This window comes from Bemisia tabaci, chromosome 5 (assembly GCF_918797505.1).
Source record: "Bemisia tabaci chromosome 5, PGI_BMITA_v3".
In the NCBI taxonomy this organism is placed as follows: Eukaryota; Metazoa; Arthropoda; class Insecta; order Hemiptera; family Aleyrodidae; genus Bemisia; species Bemisia tabaci.
This window is the reverse complement of record NC_092797.1, coordinates 11,244,588-11,263,701: the sequence shown is the minus strand read 5'-3', so window position 1 is coordinate 11,263,701 and position 19,114 is coordinate 11,244,588. Positions and strand designations below refer to the sequence as shown.

The window sequence follows — 19,114 nt, the reverse complement described above, 5'->3', positions numbered from 1 at the left end:
TTGATATATTTATCAAGTTTTTGGGAGATTATTTTACGTATAGAAGGAGATAATGGGAAATATAAAATGGAAACTGTTTTCACATTAAATTCCAATATCGGTAAAAATTTAAAAAAAAAAAAAAATCAGATACGGAAGGAAAAAGGAAACACATCTCTAAGTTTTACCTCCTTTAATAAAATACAGCAATGATTGGCAGAATCACAAATTAAGGGCCTATAACAGCCTTCAGAACCAAACATCATTACCTAATGAGCTAAAGCAGGGAAAAAAATGAAAATTCCTACCATCGCTCTGAAATACGCAGACCTCAAGCAATAATTGGTTTTAATAATTTACTAAGGAAATACATTTTCGACATCGGTTTGATGAACACCTCATAACGGAACCTATTTCGTAATCCGTCACACCTGCAAAATAAGTAGTAAATTTGGCAACATCCTAGATTAGCTGGAAATTAAACACAAACATGGACGTCCTCGAAATTATTAAGATCAAGCGCGCGCACTTGAAATCCGAGCCGCTCCCCAACACCTGACTCGAATTCAATTTTGCGGGAAATCAGTTAACCGACCTGTGTTGAACTCCACCGGAAGGATCCATCGCTAGTTTAACAGTTAAAATTCAATTCATCCTGCGGTACGTTGCGGTTTTTCAAGTTTTATAATTATTTAACTCATTCTCTATAATGATCTATTTTAATTACATTTTCAATAAAAAAGCATCATGACGCATGAATTAATCGTGAGTTTTAAAAGTGACGTGCGACAATTTCGAGTGTCAGCCATAAAGTATAGCGCGTTTTTCTCTAATTTCAGAAGTGTTCATGATATTCTAAAATCCAATTTTAAGTACGGTTCAGGCATACTCTCAGTTTTTATTTGAGTAAAAGTTATTTTATCGATCAAAGGAGACTCGTGGGGCGTATTTCACCTCTCCGCTGTCGGTTTTTACACTGTACAAAAGAGCCATGCACAAATTCGCCCGTTTTTGGGCCCTCGAAATTGGGGTCGGTGTGGGTTTTTTTTTCATCTATAGGGTGACCCTTTACACATAATAAAATTTCAGATTGAGTATACGCACCGTTTTTGAAATATGGGGGGGGGGGGGCAAAGTCCCCGATTTTTACTCATATTTGCAGGTATTTTATAGTCGAACTTCGGCTGCTACAAGGTACCGGATGTAGATATTGAAGCGCGGTTTGCGGTGATTTGTCAAGCTATTTCTGGATTATTTTTTCACATCTTTTACAAACCCGCAAATGGTTTTTCGGGGGGGGGGGGGAGCTTTATTCATACTATCATGACCGTTCGTATACGTCTTACTGGCATTAATTGCTTCGTTCTCGACTCCTCTCCACGCCGTAATCATGATGGTATTTTCTGTTAGGAATCTTTCTTCTTCTTTATATTTGACCAATTCTAATGTTGTCTCCCCCTTTTTCCCTTTTTAAACCCCCCCCCCCCCCCAATTCTAAACACTCCCTCTCAAGTGTATATTCCTGTGCGGCAGAAATGAAGGTGTTATTTGTGGGGAATTATTTTCTGTCTTTATGGTTGATAAACTTTGACCCCACCTATTTCCTCCTTCCCCCCTTTACCCCTGTTTCACCCCCCCCCTTTTCCACCGTACCTTACTCGAAGTTGTCTGCTCCCTCCGCAGCAGAAATGAGGATGTTTCCAGCGAAGAATTTTTTACTTTTTTAAACTCAATACAAGGGAGACACCCCCCACCCTTTTTTCTCTTTCCCATCCCCCCTCACTAGTTCATATTTCCTACCTTATTCCCTCTTTCCACTGCCCCCCCCCCTCTTTTCTCTTTTTTACATGCTTGAATACTTTTTTTTGTGAGAGTATAATAGTTATCGGATAGTGTAATAGTTACCGGAAACATCCTCATTTCTGCTGCAGAGGGAGCAGACAACTTCGAGTAAGGTACGGTGGAAAAGGGGGGGGTGAAACAGGGGTAAAGGGGGGGAAGGAGGAAATAGGTGGGGTCAAAGTTTATCAACCATAAAGACAGAAAATAATTCCCCACAAATAACACCTTCATATCTGCCGCACAGGAATATACACTTGAGAGGGAGTGTTTAGAATTGGGGGGGGGGGGTTTAAAAAGGGAAAAAGGGGAGACAACATTAGAATTGGTCAAATATAAAGAAGAAGAAAGATTCCTAACAGAAAATACCATCATGATTACGGCGTGGAGAGGAGTCGAGAACGAAGCAATTAATGCCAGTAAGACGTATACGAACGGTCATGATAGTATGAATAAAGCTCCCCCCCCCCCCCCGAAAAACCATTTGCGGGTTTGTAAAAGATGTGAAAAAATAATCCAGAAATAGCTTGACAAATCACCGCAAACCGCGCTTCAATATCTACATCCGGTACCTTGTAGCAGCCGAAGTTCGACTATAAAATACCTGCAAATATGAGTAAAAATCGGGGACTTTGCCCCCCCATATTTCAAAAACGGTGCGTATACTCAATCTGAAATTTTATTATGTGTAAAGGGTCACCCTATAGATGAAAACAAGCAGGAAGCTCCAACGCATTGGCGTCGGAGAGCGGCTCTGGGGGCAGTAGTTGTAGTCAAGAATGAGGGCCTAGACACATTTTGTCATTGATGTACAATCCGACAACTGTCGATTCATGTTTTGTAACTTAGCAGATTTACGTAGCCGGTGTATAAATGTGTATTGGGCTTAATGTGTATTGGGCTTTGATATGGCGAATACATGGCATTATCACTTGTTGTATACTTTTAATTTTGAAAGCTCTTTGGAGGTCCGCTTCCTAAAAAATCTCTGGTTGATAAGTCGTTTAGCGAGCAGGCTGCAAAAAATTTGCATTTTTATATCTGAAAGTGTAGGTATTGGTTTTTTGTATAATTGTTTTTTTGGATTGCTGGAAAAGTAACGCATACTTCTATAATTTAGGACTGAGTCAGGGAAATATAAGGTTCGTTAAATAGTAAATATTCCTAGTACCAAGTGACACTATTGTTAACGAAAAGTTTTTGCAACTTGTCAAAGAGGTTGTTGAATGATCTTCGAATAACTTTTGATGAGCTAGAGGTAATGGTTCTATCTGCAGCTCGTGGACTTCTGTACGATATTGTCCAGAATCATCTGAATTTTCAAAAAGTGTCCGCTTGTTCGATACCCAATTTGCTCATTCATGCATACAAGGAGAAGCGCATGAAAGCTTTAGCAGACATTTTGGAGATGAATCAAGAATTAGATGAAGAATTTATGACTTAAATCACGGCACCTTAATCACGGGATGACCTTAATTACGGCAACTATTTATTGTCCATGAGATGCAGATGGTTCCATTTCCCTAGCTCATCAAAAGGTATTCGAAGATCAATTTCATCAGCCACCCGTACGAACCACGTTTCTAGTGACCCGTACTTGCTTCGCACGTATGAAACATACAATCAGAGAAAACAGAATTCATCTTACAATAATCAATAATCAGTAGGACATGAATCGTTGCGATGTATAATACGACATTATAATGCGGCATTACTATTGTAATTCATTTTAATGGATTAGGGGCATTATAAATCATTATTGCCACGTCGGAATGAAATGTTGTAGACTGAATTGAAAAGCATGTTGGCAAAATTTATTATAAAAATAGTATAACATGTAGGTACATAACATAAAGGTAATACAAATTAAATGATTAGAGCGTGTATATTTCATTACATTATAGGTATATTACAATCATTTTTGTCATTGTTGGAAATTTTGATAGTTTGAAATTTGATAGTTGATAGTTGATAGTTTGAGAGTTGAAAATTTGGTTATTTTATTTAGTTAAGGTGATTCGATAGACGCCATATTTTGTGTCAGAATGGCATGCGACATATCCCATCAATTGGTTCCATTTTTTCATTTACTCATCATTTTTCTCCAATTTTAAGTTTCGCAATTCTGTTTTCAGGAGACTAAAGCACTCACTTATCAATTTGTATATTTATATTGAGTTAAGGGTAGAGACGTATTCCTCACCGGAATTGAGGAATGGAGGTGTTACAGTAAGTCCGGCATTAGGTTCCATTTCGACATCAGCGACGATCAACGCTACGATACTGGAAGCCAGTCTTCCGATATTAAATCCCTAGCGGGGAAGAAAAAAAATGCCTAGATTTCGCTAAAAATCCCTAAATCCCCAGATTTGCTCAAATATACTTAAAAAATCCCTAGATTTTGCAAAAAGCGCCATTTTTAACGAAGAATCATGATGTCATTCGATGTAGCGATTTGCAATATTTAAATCTGATTGGCTCGTTAGAATTTTGGCGCTCTCTGAAAGCAGTGCTAATCCAGACCAATAAAATGAAAGAATATTAGTTGATTTCTTATTATTAACAGGTTGAATGCAGTTGAATGTCAAGTACATCGAAGGACGCAATCGTTTTAATTTCCGGCTTATTTGCGGGGAAAATAGTGTTGCCAAAAAGGCCTACAAAATATAGATGAAAAAATGTTTTCGATTGTCGAAGCTAGAATTGAGGCTAAAAAGTTGATTTTTGGTAACTTTACCTCATCAAAAAAAAATCCCTAGATTTCCTGAAAAATCCCTAAATCCCTGGAAATTCCGGAAAATCTCTAAATCTAGGGATAAACCCTTAGACATCGGATGGCTGTTGGAAGCATTAGAGTCAACATTTGAAACGCTGCTGCAGAATTTGCCGGGAGTATAATCGAGTGTTGAAAGTCAGTAGAATTGAACAATGTAATAATTGCTTTCCGAAATAAGCGTTATAATAAAAAAACCACGAATCTGAACTGTTAATACTGGAACACACCTTCTGTAAATGTACCTTGCGAGAGATAAGTAAAAAAATAGATGTACTGGAGGAGAAGTGCTTCTCCACAGAGTTTGAAAAAGGAAAAAAAATGCCCAAATTTACTTACTTCAGCATTTTCGGCAAAATCACTGCAATTTCCGAACCTTTTTCTGGCCAGGGGCCAAAATTAAATGATTATGAAGGGCCACTTAGATGTTGTAGATAAAAATAGGACTGTTGAAAAAGTCGCCGTTTTCAATAAATATGTTCCCGGAATGGAAAAAACAGCTCACAAATAAAAGCAAATTGCCATAGAAACTTCTTCACGAAATCACACACACAACGAAGAACGAGGCGCTACAGACGAGTCCGTCCAGGACAAGTTAAAAAATTCCCATGAGCCGAGTGCCGTAGGTTAAGGGCCCGTTCGCCAAAACTAATCGGAACTGTATGAATGAATTGCTCCTTTTAAAAATCAAAACAATATCGAATTGCGATATATTACACAGTTAAGATAGGGCTATGTCCTGTCGTAAGCGGCGACATACAGTCGATATCATTTCAATAATCGCCCCCATGGCCACGATAGTTGTTAGACGTTTACGGTTTCCCTGGTAACCTTTGTTTGCTATCAGCTGATATCGAGTAATTAACTAGGAAGCTCCAACCCAGTGGTTAAAGCTTCCTTAACCGCGAAAACTTTAAAATTCAAATTTTCAAATTTTGAACGTAAAGTACATTTTTTCCATCACGAGATAAAAGCACAAACAAGTTTTGAATTATTGACTGTATCACCATGATTCCAAAAATACAATACACAACATAGCATTGACTAACAATAAAACAGTATGCAATAAAATAAAGTCATGACAAGGAACATAGCCGAAAATGGCGCCGATTCCCATCAACCAACGCGCGGTCTCTACAATGTAACATGCTGCATTGATACTCCCCAGCTGGGACCGTCCGGAATAGCAGCCCTAGTGCAAGCACCAGAGCCGCTAAAATACCTCACACCGACCCCAATTTCGAGGGCCCGAAAACGGGCGAATTTTAGCCCTTTTTGTGCAAGGCTCTTTGGGAGTTCATTTCACTACTAAACCCACCTCATATATTATTCCCCATTCATTGCAAATTAAAATTACGTGCAGTTCATTCAACGATCTAGAAACTGGAGATTGGTGGTGGCCGCGTAACCAAAAAACTTAACATACATGGAGCGGTCGTTCGATAGGCGGGCGAGGAGTGGAAATTGCCACGGGATCTTACGGGAGTTTTTATAATAAATGATTTAGCGTTGAAATTCTAATCGTAAACTCACTGGAAGAATAGCTAGGTTTCATATCTGGACACGGATTTTCAAACAGTTGGTTGCGAATTTCATGTAAGTCATTCTTTAGCAACAGTCCCATGAGAAGCCGTGGAAACCGATTATCCTCGTCCTAACCTAATTGTCAATCCTTTAGTGTGTTACGAAATTCACCATTGGCGTAGCATTGGATCCCTGTCTATGGTTTCCAGATCGTCTTGTTCATATGATTCGGAGTTAAACGGACTCCTCGTGGATCCCCTTCTCTACTACAATACATAGTTCTCTCAAGGGGGGTGTGTTCCACTACTGTTCGGAGTCATTCACATCGGCCTGTAGTCGTAGTAGCCTATACACGTTGATATCTCGCCTATTATTTGATTTACAAACTTCCGGTTGTGCGAATCGTTTTCTTGAGGCCCGATCAAATCTTCACGATCCTCGGCTTGGTTGCTTACGTGGTCCTCGAGGCATCACCACAAATAATACGAAAGAAACTGACACAACCTTGAAACCAACAAGAGAAGGAGCGTGCGTTGATGACGGCGCAAAGATACAACTATTCGTGCTTGATGGATGTCCGTGTTGCATCTACAAAATTGAAGGCACCATGTCACGGGGCGTGAACTCGTAATTTTCCGCTCTGTGCTACCAATGGGGGTGTCGCTCAGATTTAGGGAAAAAGTTGAGAAACGAGGCCCGATTTCGCCACTCCGAGTAAACGGACCGCTTTTACCAGTGTGCCTCAAGACGCATGATAAATGTGATGAATAAGTTTCAAATACAACTACAGAGCAGTTTACATTGACCAAAGGCATTGCTGCATTCAATTTTGGCGCCATTTTCAAAACTGATGTCAGAAAACTCCTAATTGAGTTTTATACCAATTTATCACGACGCGCGACCCGCGACGCTTATAAAGCAATCTCTTTGAAAGTTTTTTTCTTTTAATACCAATTACTTTGTTTTAAAGCCCAGGAGACAATTGAGTTAGACAAGGTTACGAAGAGGAGGTCAATAACGTAAAATGATGAATTAGGCTAAAACTTAACCAATAATTTTTGGACACCTGAATGTGAATCTTAAAACTGGTGCCTTGATTGATTATAGGATGTTTTTCATCTGAATGCTGTCTGCTTTGAGAAATGGTTGATTTTGGATCGAAGAAAAAAAACGCGCAAAACTTTTGAGACGATACTCATAAATGTTGTGCATGGAATCGAATGAGCCTGTTGAAAATTTCAGCTAGAGCAAAAAGGAGAGTTGTTTCTTTTAGAATATCGCCTGAAAATCACGATTCGCGCTAGGATGCCACGCAATATTTAGCATGACCGATGCCAACCCGCCAAAACAAACGTGAGGAGTCGGGGTTTTATCAACCGGCGTGTTAATGTTTACATTTTCTTTACGTTGATGAGGACCATATGGTGCTTCCTCACGATTAACGCACGAAAGCGTTAGACATCTTGAAAATTGTGTGGCATCCTAGTGCCTAAGGGTTGCCTGGAACCACTCCTCTTACGAAATGTTCACCTGAGTCATAGTGTCGGTTTTGACTTGTGAAGCTTAAAAAGACGCATGCATATTTCTTAGCACAGATTATGACGTTGGGGGTGTATTTCAGACTTTTCTAAAGCGCTCATCGTGATTTTCGAGCCATTTTTTGTAAGAATTGACTCTTATTTTTCCTCCAGCTCCACCTTTTACATCAGGCCCATTGAGCATAAGCATGAAAAAATGGCATTTTGAAATGAGGTAAAGCAAAGGTAGTAAATGATGTTTGTTGATGTGGGAGTTGAACGTTAATGGTTTGACAATATTTTAATTTTGAAAGAGAGGCTGTATTTATAATTCCACAATGTGGAGTGTTACAATAAATACAGATTTATTCTGGAACACTTTCGGGTGAGTATATTCTAATTTTATACACGTGGTTACTGAGCAATTGCCAATTTATCATTGATAAAAATATTTCTCTTTCGATATGGGTACGAGCGCATTCGATTTAACGTGTCACCGAAATTGTGGTAATTATTATTCAATAATTTCGATGAACTTTTTCAAGGCACTCAAGGTGATTGAACATCCTTATCTCTCGGGTAAACTTGGTGAATAGTGGTATTGTAAATTGATTGCTCTACTTTTGAGATCATTTGTTTGATAAGAAACGTTTCGGGCACTAAAAATGCTCATGTCGGGGTGCGATGTCAGTTGTTCATGAGCAGGGTGACACGTGCACCGGGATGGCTCCATTGTCTTCAATTTTGTTTAAAAATCGGCAGGAACATGGTAAATAATTTCGAACTATTTACTTAGATTTTTTCTGAGAGCATCAGTCCCCCCCCCCAAAAAAAAAAAAAAAAAAAATCAGGGGCAACCAGGAGTCAAGGTGTGCAAACAAGCTGACACAGCAAAAAGCTAGAATTCATATTTGCATTGTCATTTCAAGAGTACGTTTTTGCGTAATAACACTAGTTGTGCATTTTTAACATGAATTAATTTAAATAAAAAATATCAAACAAAAGCATAGTTCTAACGATTCAAAGTGAGCGGCAAAATCCGGACGATAACGTGTAACGTCATAAATACTGAGAAGTCCAGCATTAAATATGAGAAGACTCATCAGCAATATATGTATAAGATAGGGTGACAGAAGTAGCTCATTGAAACAGATGGTATAAGGGAGAGAGATAGCCGCATGATATGTCTTTTATTGTTTCATCGAGCAATGGTCATTTCCTTAATATTTGACGTTTTTCTAAAAATATTTTTAAATTGAATATCATATTACTCAGTACTGGACGTAATTGTGCCTAATAGAACTATGTGAAAATGAATTAGGTGAATCGATAGGGGCCCATATGTATGTGCACACAGGGTTTACCGACTTTATAGTATTTTTGATTTACATAATTGTTACATAGCTCTTCTATGCATAAATACGGCATACGACATACGGCATTTTAGTTCAGTTTCTCACCTGATTTTGAATACGATGACTATTGCTCATCAAAGACACCGTCTCGTGGCAGCGCTGTGTTGTAGTAGATATTGGCACTTAATCACTTGCATTCACTTTCAATTAAACATTTTTCCTCGGAATCAGTTCATGAGGAGAGACATTTTTCAGAGAATTAGTCCTCTCAGAGGTATTTAACAACATATGGATCATATTCACAGAGAATCTAAGACTTATTAATGAGCTGTCCCTTGCACAAGTGCGTCGCATGAAGGAGCTTTATCAAGATCCTAGAAAGACGCGGCGAGATGTCGACGAGATCAGAGAATGGGTCAGCAACCAGCCGCATCTTCCAAAAGTTACGGGTAAGCTGGGTATTTTCACTTATATCTCTAGATTTCACTCCATGGCAAACTGTTATTTTTAACAAAATTACTCACGAGCATTCTGGCCTTAGTTCTCCAAGTTTACTGCAGACGTATTTCGCCCCCCCCCCCCCCCCCCCCCATATGGAGCCTCTTTAATGCTGACATTATAATAACACAAAAACTAAAACACTAAAAAATACATTTTCATCCATTTTTTTAAAGTATTTTAGTTCTGGTGTTAGTATCGGTAATCTTGGATTGCGCGAAAGGTCTTAGAAAATATATCGACGGTGAAAGTCGGCAATCACATAACTCGTTTGCGGTGTCTGAAAATCTCCGCCTCTACGTCATTTTTTTAAAGGAGAGCAAATTGACATTATTTCTTGAAGTTTTTGCAGAATTTTCTTCGCATTGAGAAGAAAAATCATGACAGTTTTAAAGAATTGCCGTTGAGTAGTTTTCCATTTAAAAAATAAAGTATGACAGGAAGTCTGCGACGTCGCAAACCGAGTTATGTGATTGCCGACTTGCACCGTCGATATGAGGATTTCGCAAAAATGACACAAGGATTGCGCGAATAGAAACCCTAACATCTGCTACAGGAATGCGCGACTTTAAAATGAAGTTCATTTAAGGTAGAAGTTTGGCAAAACAGGAAACAGTTTGAAAATAAAACGCCGTGTTATATTAACGCTAGTTTAGGTTAGTTTGTTAACAAGTCATCGATGTCTTACCTTCTGATAATAAATGAAGTGAAAAGATTGAATAATGGTCGTGGGTATAAAGAACGTTCTTAACTTTTCTCGGAAAAAATATTTAATTGGGAGAAACGATGCAACGTTGAGATGATCACACAGCAGCGCCGAAACACAACATGGGCCTTTCAAGCTCTATTATTCGATTATTCTAACATGAGTTCGAATAATTGCGCCAAACACAGTGCGGCTGGCGTTAAGCGTATATTAGCGCCTGCAAGACCGTAGGAATACATCATGCATTGCACCAAACAGTGCGGTCGGCGCACGGCTCATAGTAACGCCTACAAGACTGCAGGAATACTTCTTTCTCGCATTGCACAAAACGCAGTGCAGTCGGTCAGATGGTGTGAAACGCATAATAGCGCCTACAAGACCGTAGGAATGCTGTAGGACTGCGTGCCATCGTTCTTGATTTTCTGCTCCAGTTTTTCCAGTTTTTCCAGCATCTCCAAAAGGGTAAAAAAGGGGGCATTTGCGCAATCCTATCGCAGCCGTTAGTATAATGTCAGCACTAAAGAAGCCCCGTATGGAGGTTGGAACGCGTTTGCAGTAAACTTGGAGAACAAAGGCCAGAGTGCTCGTGAGTAATTTTTCTGTACATATTCTACTGGTGAATTCAACGTTACTTTATGCTGTTTATTTTTCCCTGAATTTTCATTTTTCTAAGAAAAAAAAAACCCTGAAGACATATTTTCTGTCGATCGACGTATCGTGAATAGGAAATGAAAAACTCAAAATTTCCAATTTGTGTGCATGAATAAATTAAAAATGACATTTCCTTTCAATTTGGTAAAAGTACCCGAAGAGAAATTTTAAAAGCATTTTGTTTTTATTTTCGAAGGGAAAATGGAAATAAATTGAGAGGAAATATTAATATTTTTTTCAACCCCAACATGCCACTTTTATAGCGCTTCCATACACTCTACGATACCCAACCGCCACTGGTAGCGATCCAGCCAGAGCACCTCTGTCAAATCGCATCTCCTCATTTTCCACCTTACATACTGATTTGTATGTATGTATAAGCCGCTTTAACGGCGCGCTAGGGCGCTCTGCGACGCCTACTCTCCACAGGAATCTGTCATGGTAGAGATCCTCCGGAAGCTGGCATCTCTCTATCTCTTCACGGATGTCCTCTACTCACCATTTGGCTGAACGCCCTCTCCATCGCCTACCTGGGGGGACCCACTCCAACACCTTCTTCGGCAACCTGGTATCAGCCATTCTCTGCACATGCCCATACCATACCAATTGCTTGGTCACATACTGATTTGCTCCCCCCCCCCCTTTTTTTTGCAGATGATAAATTCATCGAGAACTTTTTATTTGGTTGTAAATACGATGTCCAGAAAACGAAAACGATGATGGATCGCTATTTCTGTGTTCGAGGAGAGAAAAAGCATTTCTTCGAAGGTAGAGACCCGTCTGCGCCGGATATCGCACAGTCATTTGAAGTTGTGTAAGCGATTTTTGTTTTATTTTTGTTGTTTTTTTGTGTTGTTGACCAAGGACCATGCATTCAAATTTTTTAGGTTGCGTTATTAGGACTCAATTTTTATATGAAAGAAGTTCCCTATCGTAATTCGTAATTTTCCACACTGGAAAAGAAAGAATCTTAAATTTGCCGCCAAGAAGTATTTCTTCTTAAATCAAGAATTTTTCTGGTTAATATAAGCTACTTTTTTGCTTAACCCAAGCATTATTTTTCTTGTAGCAAGAAAAAGTCAGCTTAAAGCAAGAAAAAAAAAAAATTCTTGGCGGCAAATTCAAGAATCATCATGCTTGATCCAAGCTACTTTTTTTTCAGTGCAGACAAATTGAGGAATGTAAATTCATTCCAACTGACTTGATCAATTTAATTTTTTAAAATTATGTTCTTGCGCAAATAAGTCTAAAATTTTACCGTTTTTCGCGTGTGATCGAAAAGAAAAGCAGTGAAACATTGAGTTCAAAATTCTAAACAGTTTCCCGGTAAAGTTACAATTCATGAGTAGAAATCTTGCAACATTGAAACCTAGTTACGCTTTTTTGTCTGGGATACGCCGATATACATTATTGCGTTTGCAAATATTATTTTAGAACATCATGGAAAAACGAAGAGTCGCAGCTATTAACATGACATAAAGTTGCAGTTTGACTCTATTTCTCTTCTTTTAGAGCTAACCATTCAGCTAAAGAGTATAACTACTTTCTTTCATTTTTTGTCATTCATCACTTGATTATGAAGTCATTCTTGAACTGAATCCTCATTTGCTTATCCTACAGTTACTCCATTCCGATGCCAGAACTAACCCCAGAGGGCTATCGTGTGATCACAATCGGCTTGTTAGATGGCGATCCCCATAAATTCTCATTCCTCAGTCTAATTCGCAGAAATCTCATGATGGTTGATTATGGATTGACCCAAGAGACGGCCATTGGAATGATAGCGGTGGCCGATTGCTCAAAAATGTCTCTCAGGCATCTTGGACAGCTAAGCGTTACTTATATGAGAGACTATTTTTACTGCAGCCTGGTAATACCTTGAACACTTTCATATTGATTTTTACGTCATGTAACATGTTACCTCCAACTTGGTAGTTTTGAATCTAAATTTTTTCGGATGTAATCGCTCTTAAACATGGGTGGGTGACTTCTGGTTCCCGAGTCACTATTTCTCTGAAGCCCATATGTAAAATGGAGTACCTCGCACTCATTAAAATGTTCCTCAAATTTCATTCCTTTTCTTATCAAAATTTTATGTGGAACACGATTTGTACAATAAAAGTTACTGACACTAATTCCTAACCAAGATATTAACTTTTTTTGATGCATAAATTCAAACCTCCCGCTAAAAAAAACGATAATAAAAAAAAAAAAAAAACAAACAATAATTTACCTGCACTAAATCGTGCACTTCACTTTACCATAACAGAGTTCATGAGAATATGACAATCTCAATCTCGACGCTTCGACTCAGTTACTGCACATTGTTTTTTCTTTGGAGAACACAGGATGGGGGAGGGACCCTTTCCATTTAAGCGGGAAATTCAAATGTCTCGTAAGTAATACCGAATAAAAACCCTAATACATTTGTTGGCACTTAATTTTAGTAATTGTCATTGTGCACATTATGTTTAACGTGGGATTTTGAGGAGTAAACATGTTTCAGAATGCTTTAACTCGTACTTCCTTTAATGGTCCGTTTGTGCCGCTACAATATGAGTTCCTTTTATGTTATTGACTGGCAACATGTGAACATCAACTGACTCGATCGAATTATTTACCTTTTTCAAAATACAATGTTTTTTAAGGGTATTCTTTCGAGTTTCCTCAAAATCATACTCCGCATTTTTTCCAGGATGCCGCTCCACTAAGAGTTGAGGATATACACTTAGTTAATATGCCATCTTTTTACGGGACTTTTGTGTCATTATTAACACGATTATTGCCAAAGCAATTACAGGAACGGGTAAGTCCACCAACGTCTCAAACACTGTTACATTTCGAGATGAAATTTCAACAAACAAACAGGGTCGGATTTAGGGGATGGCCACATGGGCCGCGGCCCATGGCGGCAAAGTAAGGGGGCGGTAAATTTTTCAATGTTAGTGTATTTTCCGAAGAAAATACACTATTGCATTCTCCCATGATGTCGGACCCAGACCTGAGACATTGTGAAGAGCACCGATCACGGGTCGTAGATCACGAAAATATATGCCATTCAAATTCATGTATATATATATATATATATATGTATGTATATATGTATGTATGATATGTATGTATGTATGTATTTCCGCCTTTTGAAGATTTTTCGATTTTTGAGTGGTTATATCTTTCTTGCGTTAAAAGATATTTTGACCATTTTTTTTTTGCATTTAGTAGAGCCTCATTAGAACTACTATTCTGCGCAAAAAAATTGAAATTTGAGGCAATAGATTTTGAGGGGTGGGGCTAGAAAGTGGGGGGAGGTCAAATCTTGTCCACTCGATAACTCGAGCGAAAATGAATATTTTGAGCTGAAATTTTTATGGGTGGTAGTTCTTCTATAGGACTGGTTTGGTATTGAATTTGAGCCAAATCGGCCGAGCCGTTTAAAAATGGCGAGCTTTGAAAGTTTTAGGCGAGTGGTGCGCGGCATGAGGGGAGCCGGCCGGAGCAGGGCCGCACAGTGGGTCGGGGGAGAAAGTTTTTGGACAAGCTGATCGTCGCACAGTGGGTCAGAGGGAAGAAGTTTTTGGACAAAATTTTCGTCGCACAGTGGGTCAGGGAGAGGAAGTTTTTGGACAAAATTTTCGTCGCACAGTGGGTCAGGGGGAGGAAGTTTTTGGACAAAATTTTCGTCGCACTGTGGGTCAAGCTCTTCGTCGCTCAGTGGGTCAGGTGAAGAAAGTTTTCGGACGAACTGTTCGTCGCACAGCGGCCCAAGGAAAGGAAATATCTGGAAAAAAACTATCCATTACACAATGACTTACAGACGTACGATTTTATGACTACAAAAATCCCACTTCGGGAAATACACTTTCTTCCCGCGGTGGATGCGCGGGACACTTTAAAAGAAGAAAAACTAGATGTGCAGACGACGCTGAAAAGACGCGCGCGAAGCGCGCGTCCTGGGGGGGCTTGGGGGGGCGAGGCCCCCCCAAAAACCGGCGCGGAGCGAAGCGGAGCGCCGGTTTTTTTAAATGTAGGTTTAAAAAAGTTACAAACGAGAAAAGGCGTCAAGATCTCTCATTTCCTGAGAGCATAGTAATTTCTAATTCTGACGTCTTTCGGTGATACAAGACGCAGCACCTTTAATTAGTTGAGTTAAGAAAGCAACACGCAATTTGGTCTGGAACAGCACGGCGCAGCGCAGAGAGCAATGATAACGAGGACTTGAGATGAAAAAGAGAAGCCCTCGGCGCGGTGGTTGGCATGTAACACATATTAACGCCTACAAGACTGCATGAATACTTCACGCATTGCGTCAAACACAGTGCAGTCAGCGCGGCGCTGCAGCGGAAGTTAAACTTATTAAACCACATTGTTCTTTCATAATTTTTCCGTTCGTTTCTTATAAATGGAAGGCCGTGTCCACACAGAGATAGGTTTACGGAACTTTACTTTCGCGCAAAGTTCCGTGAACTTTCGCTAGTAGTGTTGAGAAGGCTTCCGCAAAAAAATGTGTCCAAACGAGTAAACGCGTCTGGTGTACCCCTCCCCCTCCGGCACGTTCACTTGATGGTTTTTATTGATGCTTTAAAACGAATGAGAAGGGGGCGACAAAATACAGGCGGCCCTGCAAACAAATGATCTTAAACTCAATTGTTGGATAAATCAGAATAGGTGTGTCCGTTCTAGTGACTCATGCTCTCCAGCAGCGATTTTTTCAAGGCAACACTATGGCATCCTCACTTTTAAACTCATGGATAACGGTCGCTACAAATCAAAGCAAGCTCATAATTTGTGAATTTAATAGGTCAGAATACTATGCATATGAAACGCATAGCGTCTACAAGACTGTAGGAATACTTCACGCATTGCGCCAAACACAGTACAGTCAGCGCGGCGCTGCAGCGGAAGTTAAACTTATTGAACCACATTGTTCTTTCATAATTTTTCCGTTCATTGTTATGAGGTTATAAATTGACTGCATACAATGGGAGATTTTAAAAATATAAAACAATTGTACATCAAAAGTTTTAACAAATGTTCGTGTGCGGGTTCCTGATAAATATGTATTAGTTGCAACGTTGCAACACCTGCCGTTGTGTTGATATATTCTCCCTTACTTTTTTTAAAAGTTATTGGAAACTCTGTCTTACAATCCATGGAATTTTACTAGCAGTCGAAACTTGGAGGGAAAATCTATTGCATAAGGCTTACATTCACAGGGAATTTTGATATTTTGCTACCCTTAATTCGAGGTCCTCATTTCCGACCAAAATAGTTTTGAGTGAAATTTTGACAGATAAACGTAAGGACGCTAGCAAAGCGGAAGGATCTATAAATAAAGGAAAATATGAGGGACATTTGACTGTTTTTGAAGAGAATCCTTTGAGTACATTTACTTCTCAAAAAAACTGCGGGACAAAATGTTTGAATAATGATATGTTATAAAATTAGCCAAGCATAGATTTTTCTTTGAAGTACAATATTTTTAAATAGGAATAAAAGAAAGTAATGAATGAAATTTTGGCGATAAATTCACTTCTCTTCTCTGCGGCTCGTTTGTTTAAGGTCCATCAACATAGAACAATCGAGGAATTACACGACTATGTTCCTAAGTGTGTCCTTCCCGTGGAACTGGGCGGTGATGGACCCTCCGTTAAAGATTTAAACGGTGAGTTTCTCAAAGGATGGTGCATGTTGTTTTATGATTTTAGGTCTTGAAAAATGAGAGAAACATAATATGCGAAGGTTTCTCTCTAAACACTGATTTTTCTCGGTTCTTATAAACTTCGACAGTGTCCGAATCATATTGTGATATTTATTAATGATTTTCCACTAAGTATACAAGCCGACAAACTACTGAGAGTTTTTCTCAACTATTTTCGTGAATTTTCCTCAGTTATCCGGAATCAGTCGGTTGGATAGCATGAAACGCAATCGTGGATTTTTGAGTAACGCAATGGAAATAATGATTTTTTACTTTAGCCAACCCGAATAGCTGCATCTGGTCGTAGTTCAATGAAATCTCAAGCAATTCGAGCATACGTGCGCTGGCCAACAATTTAGCACTCAGGACTTACAGATCGAGCGAGTAAAGCAACTGCGCTGTAATGTGTAGAGTTTGGCGTGAAAATGAAGGGGCTTTAAGTCCGCCTTGTTCATTCACATAACATTAGCTATAATCAAGTAGACTTAAACGAAAGGCAAAAAAAGACCTGTTTCCTTGCACTCTACTTCACAAAAAAGAGGAAGAAAAAATATATTGTTTCATCTATACTATATGCTTTACTGTGCAGCGCTGTGGCATAAAAAAGACATGGATTTTGAATCATATTCCGACCTTCCTTTTTCTCATTTGATCCTGCGGTCCAGAGAAAAATGAAAACAAAACTACGATGACTCTTGGATTTAGGATTCGATCGAGTTTTGATAAAGAATCCTTCTAATTTTTCTTTCGTTTCATTCTGCAAATAATAAATGTGTCTTAATATTTCAGAAAGCTGGCATAAATTCCTGATTGCCAACAAAGAATGGTTCCTTACAGAGGGTACCAAAAAAGCAGATCTCAGTGTTAAGCCAGAAGAAAATCCAACTCACAATGGACATTGGTATTCTTTTGGAGGCATATTTCGTGGAAAAACATCAAAAGAAGAATCATAACAGTTTCAAAACTGTACACAAATGATCTCCTGTCATCGTTCAATTTTTATTCCCAGGCATGTATGGCACCGATAAGTAAACTGAGATTTCAACAGTAAAAATGCACACACAGAGAATAAAATACTTCGTTTGCAATGAATGAACTTCAGTTCATATAGAACACTAAAGTTTTTGGTCCATGCCACCAAGGTTTTCAGTCGAAGGAAACAATATCCGTTTTAAATAACCGTAATCTTTGCAAAAACTACGATTACCTGAACTGAAGTTCTGTTTTCATGACTGGAAACTGCAGTTACTAGACTGAAAAAGTTAGTGTTACGTGTTAAATATTTTTTTTTTATGTGTGCATAACTCACAGTCTGAGCTATGATAACTAGAAAAATTTAACCAGCATCGCTCTAAAGATATCAGAAGCTTAATCACCTCGCATGTGCAATTTTTCAACAGAGGCTTAAAAGCAACATCCTGACTTAAGAGTCTGTTGAGAATATTCTTACATGTGACTATAGGATAAATTTGTCATGATATTTAGTTCTCTTTCACAAAAGTTGAACTCAGAGAAAAGTATGTGATGAGAACTGAAATTAGCTATCATTTGAATTGAAAGCGAATTTTTCGTCCTATTTGAATGAATTTGAAAATTACGAAAGTAAAAACTTTCATAAGTAGCATCACCAAATCTCTTTAGAGCCCAATTCCTAAGTTTTGAATATTGAAATGTAGTTCCTAAAGCCTAAACTTTCCTACTGATAATCGAGGAGGGGGTCTTACGCTCAACCCCAATTTGTTTTCTTTTTATCTTCTTTTTATAAATATTTTAATCGTGTTCTTGAGTATTCTTGTATTTCATCTTACCATTAAAAATTAGGACAATGTCAGGTAGAGAATTAAGAGTATCGTTATTGGTACTGCGTCTGTGGGTAGTTTAGGCTACTTCCAAGTTTGAAATTTCGGAGTTTTTGTAGTTCATGATAGAGGTACTGTCAAGAGCTTCTGCGATGAAAACCTTTCTACTTTGTACATTTTTACGATACAATGCAAGACAAAAAGTAAAAGAAAGTATGCAGTTCTCAATCATGTATTTTTCTTGCTTTCCTTTTTTCCCCCATTAATTTGTGTCAAGAATTTTTACAGAGGCAATACGTAACACGAAGCCGCAATTGAACCCCCAGAAAGTAGACTCAGAAGAAAACCGCGTATGTAATTCCTTTTCATTCCTCCTTTTCAAGACTCTATTTAATACGTTTATTCCATGTCTTACACTTGGGGGTTTATAATTATATTCGAGTGAAACGTTCGAAAAATTCAAAAAGTGCCCATTACATAGTGTCTTACTCCCTAAACTTAATCGTCACTATACTAGCCTGCGAATCATCCGCTTAAAAAACTAATTCAAAGAAGAGCTTCAGAATGAATTCATAGTAGTCTACGGAACCCGGATGGCCCCTTGCAAAATCTGAGGAAAATATTAACATAATTTGGCACATAGACAACTTTCCAGATAGATTTTGCCCAAAAATTCGACCCAAACTTCAGTTCCACTCCTACCATTGTTAATTTAGAGAGCAAATATCAGATTAATGAGTTTTTTATTTTGAAAATTTGGGTTGCTGGTGGAAAC

At 38.6% G+C, this 19,114-nt stretch overlaps 1 protein-coding gene across 2 annotated transcripts; it reads left to right on the top strand.

Moving 5' to 3' along the window:
• The first annotated feature begins 484 nt into the window (after positions 1-484).
• Positions 485-18,567, top strand: LOC109042154 (retinol-binding protein pinta). Of its 2 annotated transcripts, none has more exons than XM_072300291.1 (7): positions 485-639; positions 9,293-9,436; positions 11,497-11,656; positions 12,463-12,712; positions 13,538-13,648; positions 16,402-16,504; positions 17,330-18,567. In XM_072300291.1, the coding sequence occupies exons 2-7, from the start codon at positions 9,340-9,342 to the stop codon at positions 17,491-17,493; spliced, it is 885 nt and encodes a 294-aa protein (XP_072156392.1). In that variant the 5' UTR covers positions 485-639; positions 9,293-9,339; the 3' UTR covers positions 17,494-18,567. The 2 variants fall into 2 exon arrangements, with proteins under 2 accessions (XP_072156392.1, XP_072156391.1); XM_072300290.1 differs by lacking the exon at positions 485-639 and adding an exon at positions 8,248-8,401.
• Positions 18,568-19,114: the final 547 nt, after the last annotated feature.

Excerpts from the sequence above, each read along its gene's own strand:
- LOC109042154 (XM_072300290.1), top strand. The coding sequence starts at position 8,317 with ATGTCAGTTGTTCATGAGCAGGGTGACACGTGCACCGGGATGGCTCCA. Across the intron at positions 8,402-9,292 it reads TAAAAATCGGCAGGAACATG|AGAATCTAAGACTTATTAAT; the intron begins GTAAATAATTTC and ends TCATATTCACAG. Across the intron at positions 12,713-13,537 it reads ACTATTTTTACTGCAGCCTG|GATGCCGCTCCACTAAGAGT; the intron begins GTAATACCTTGA and ends CATTTTTTCCAG.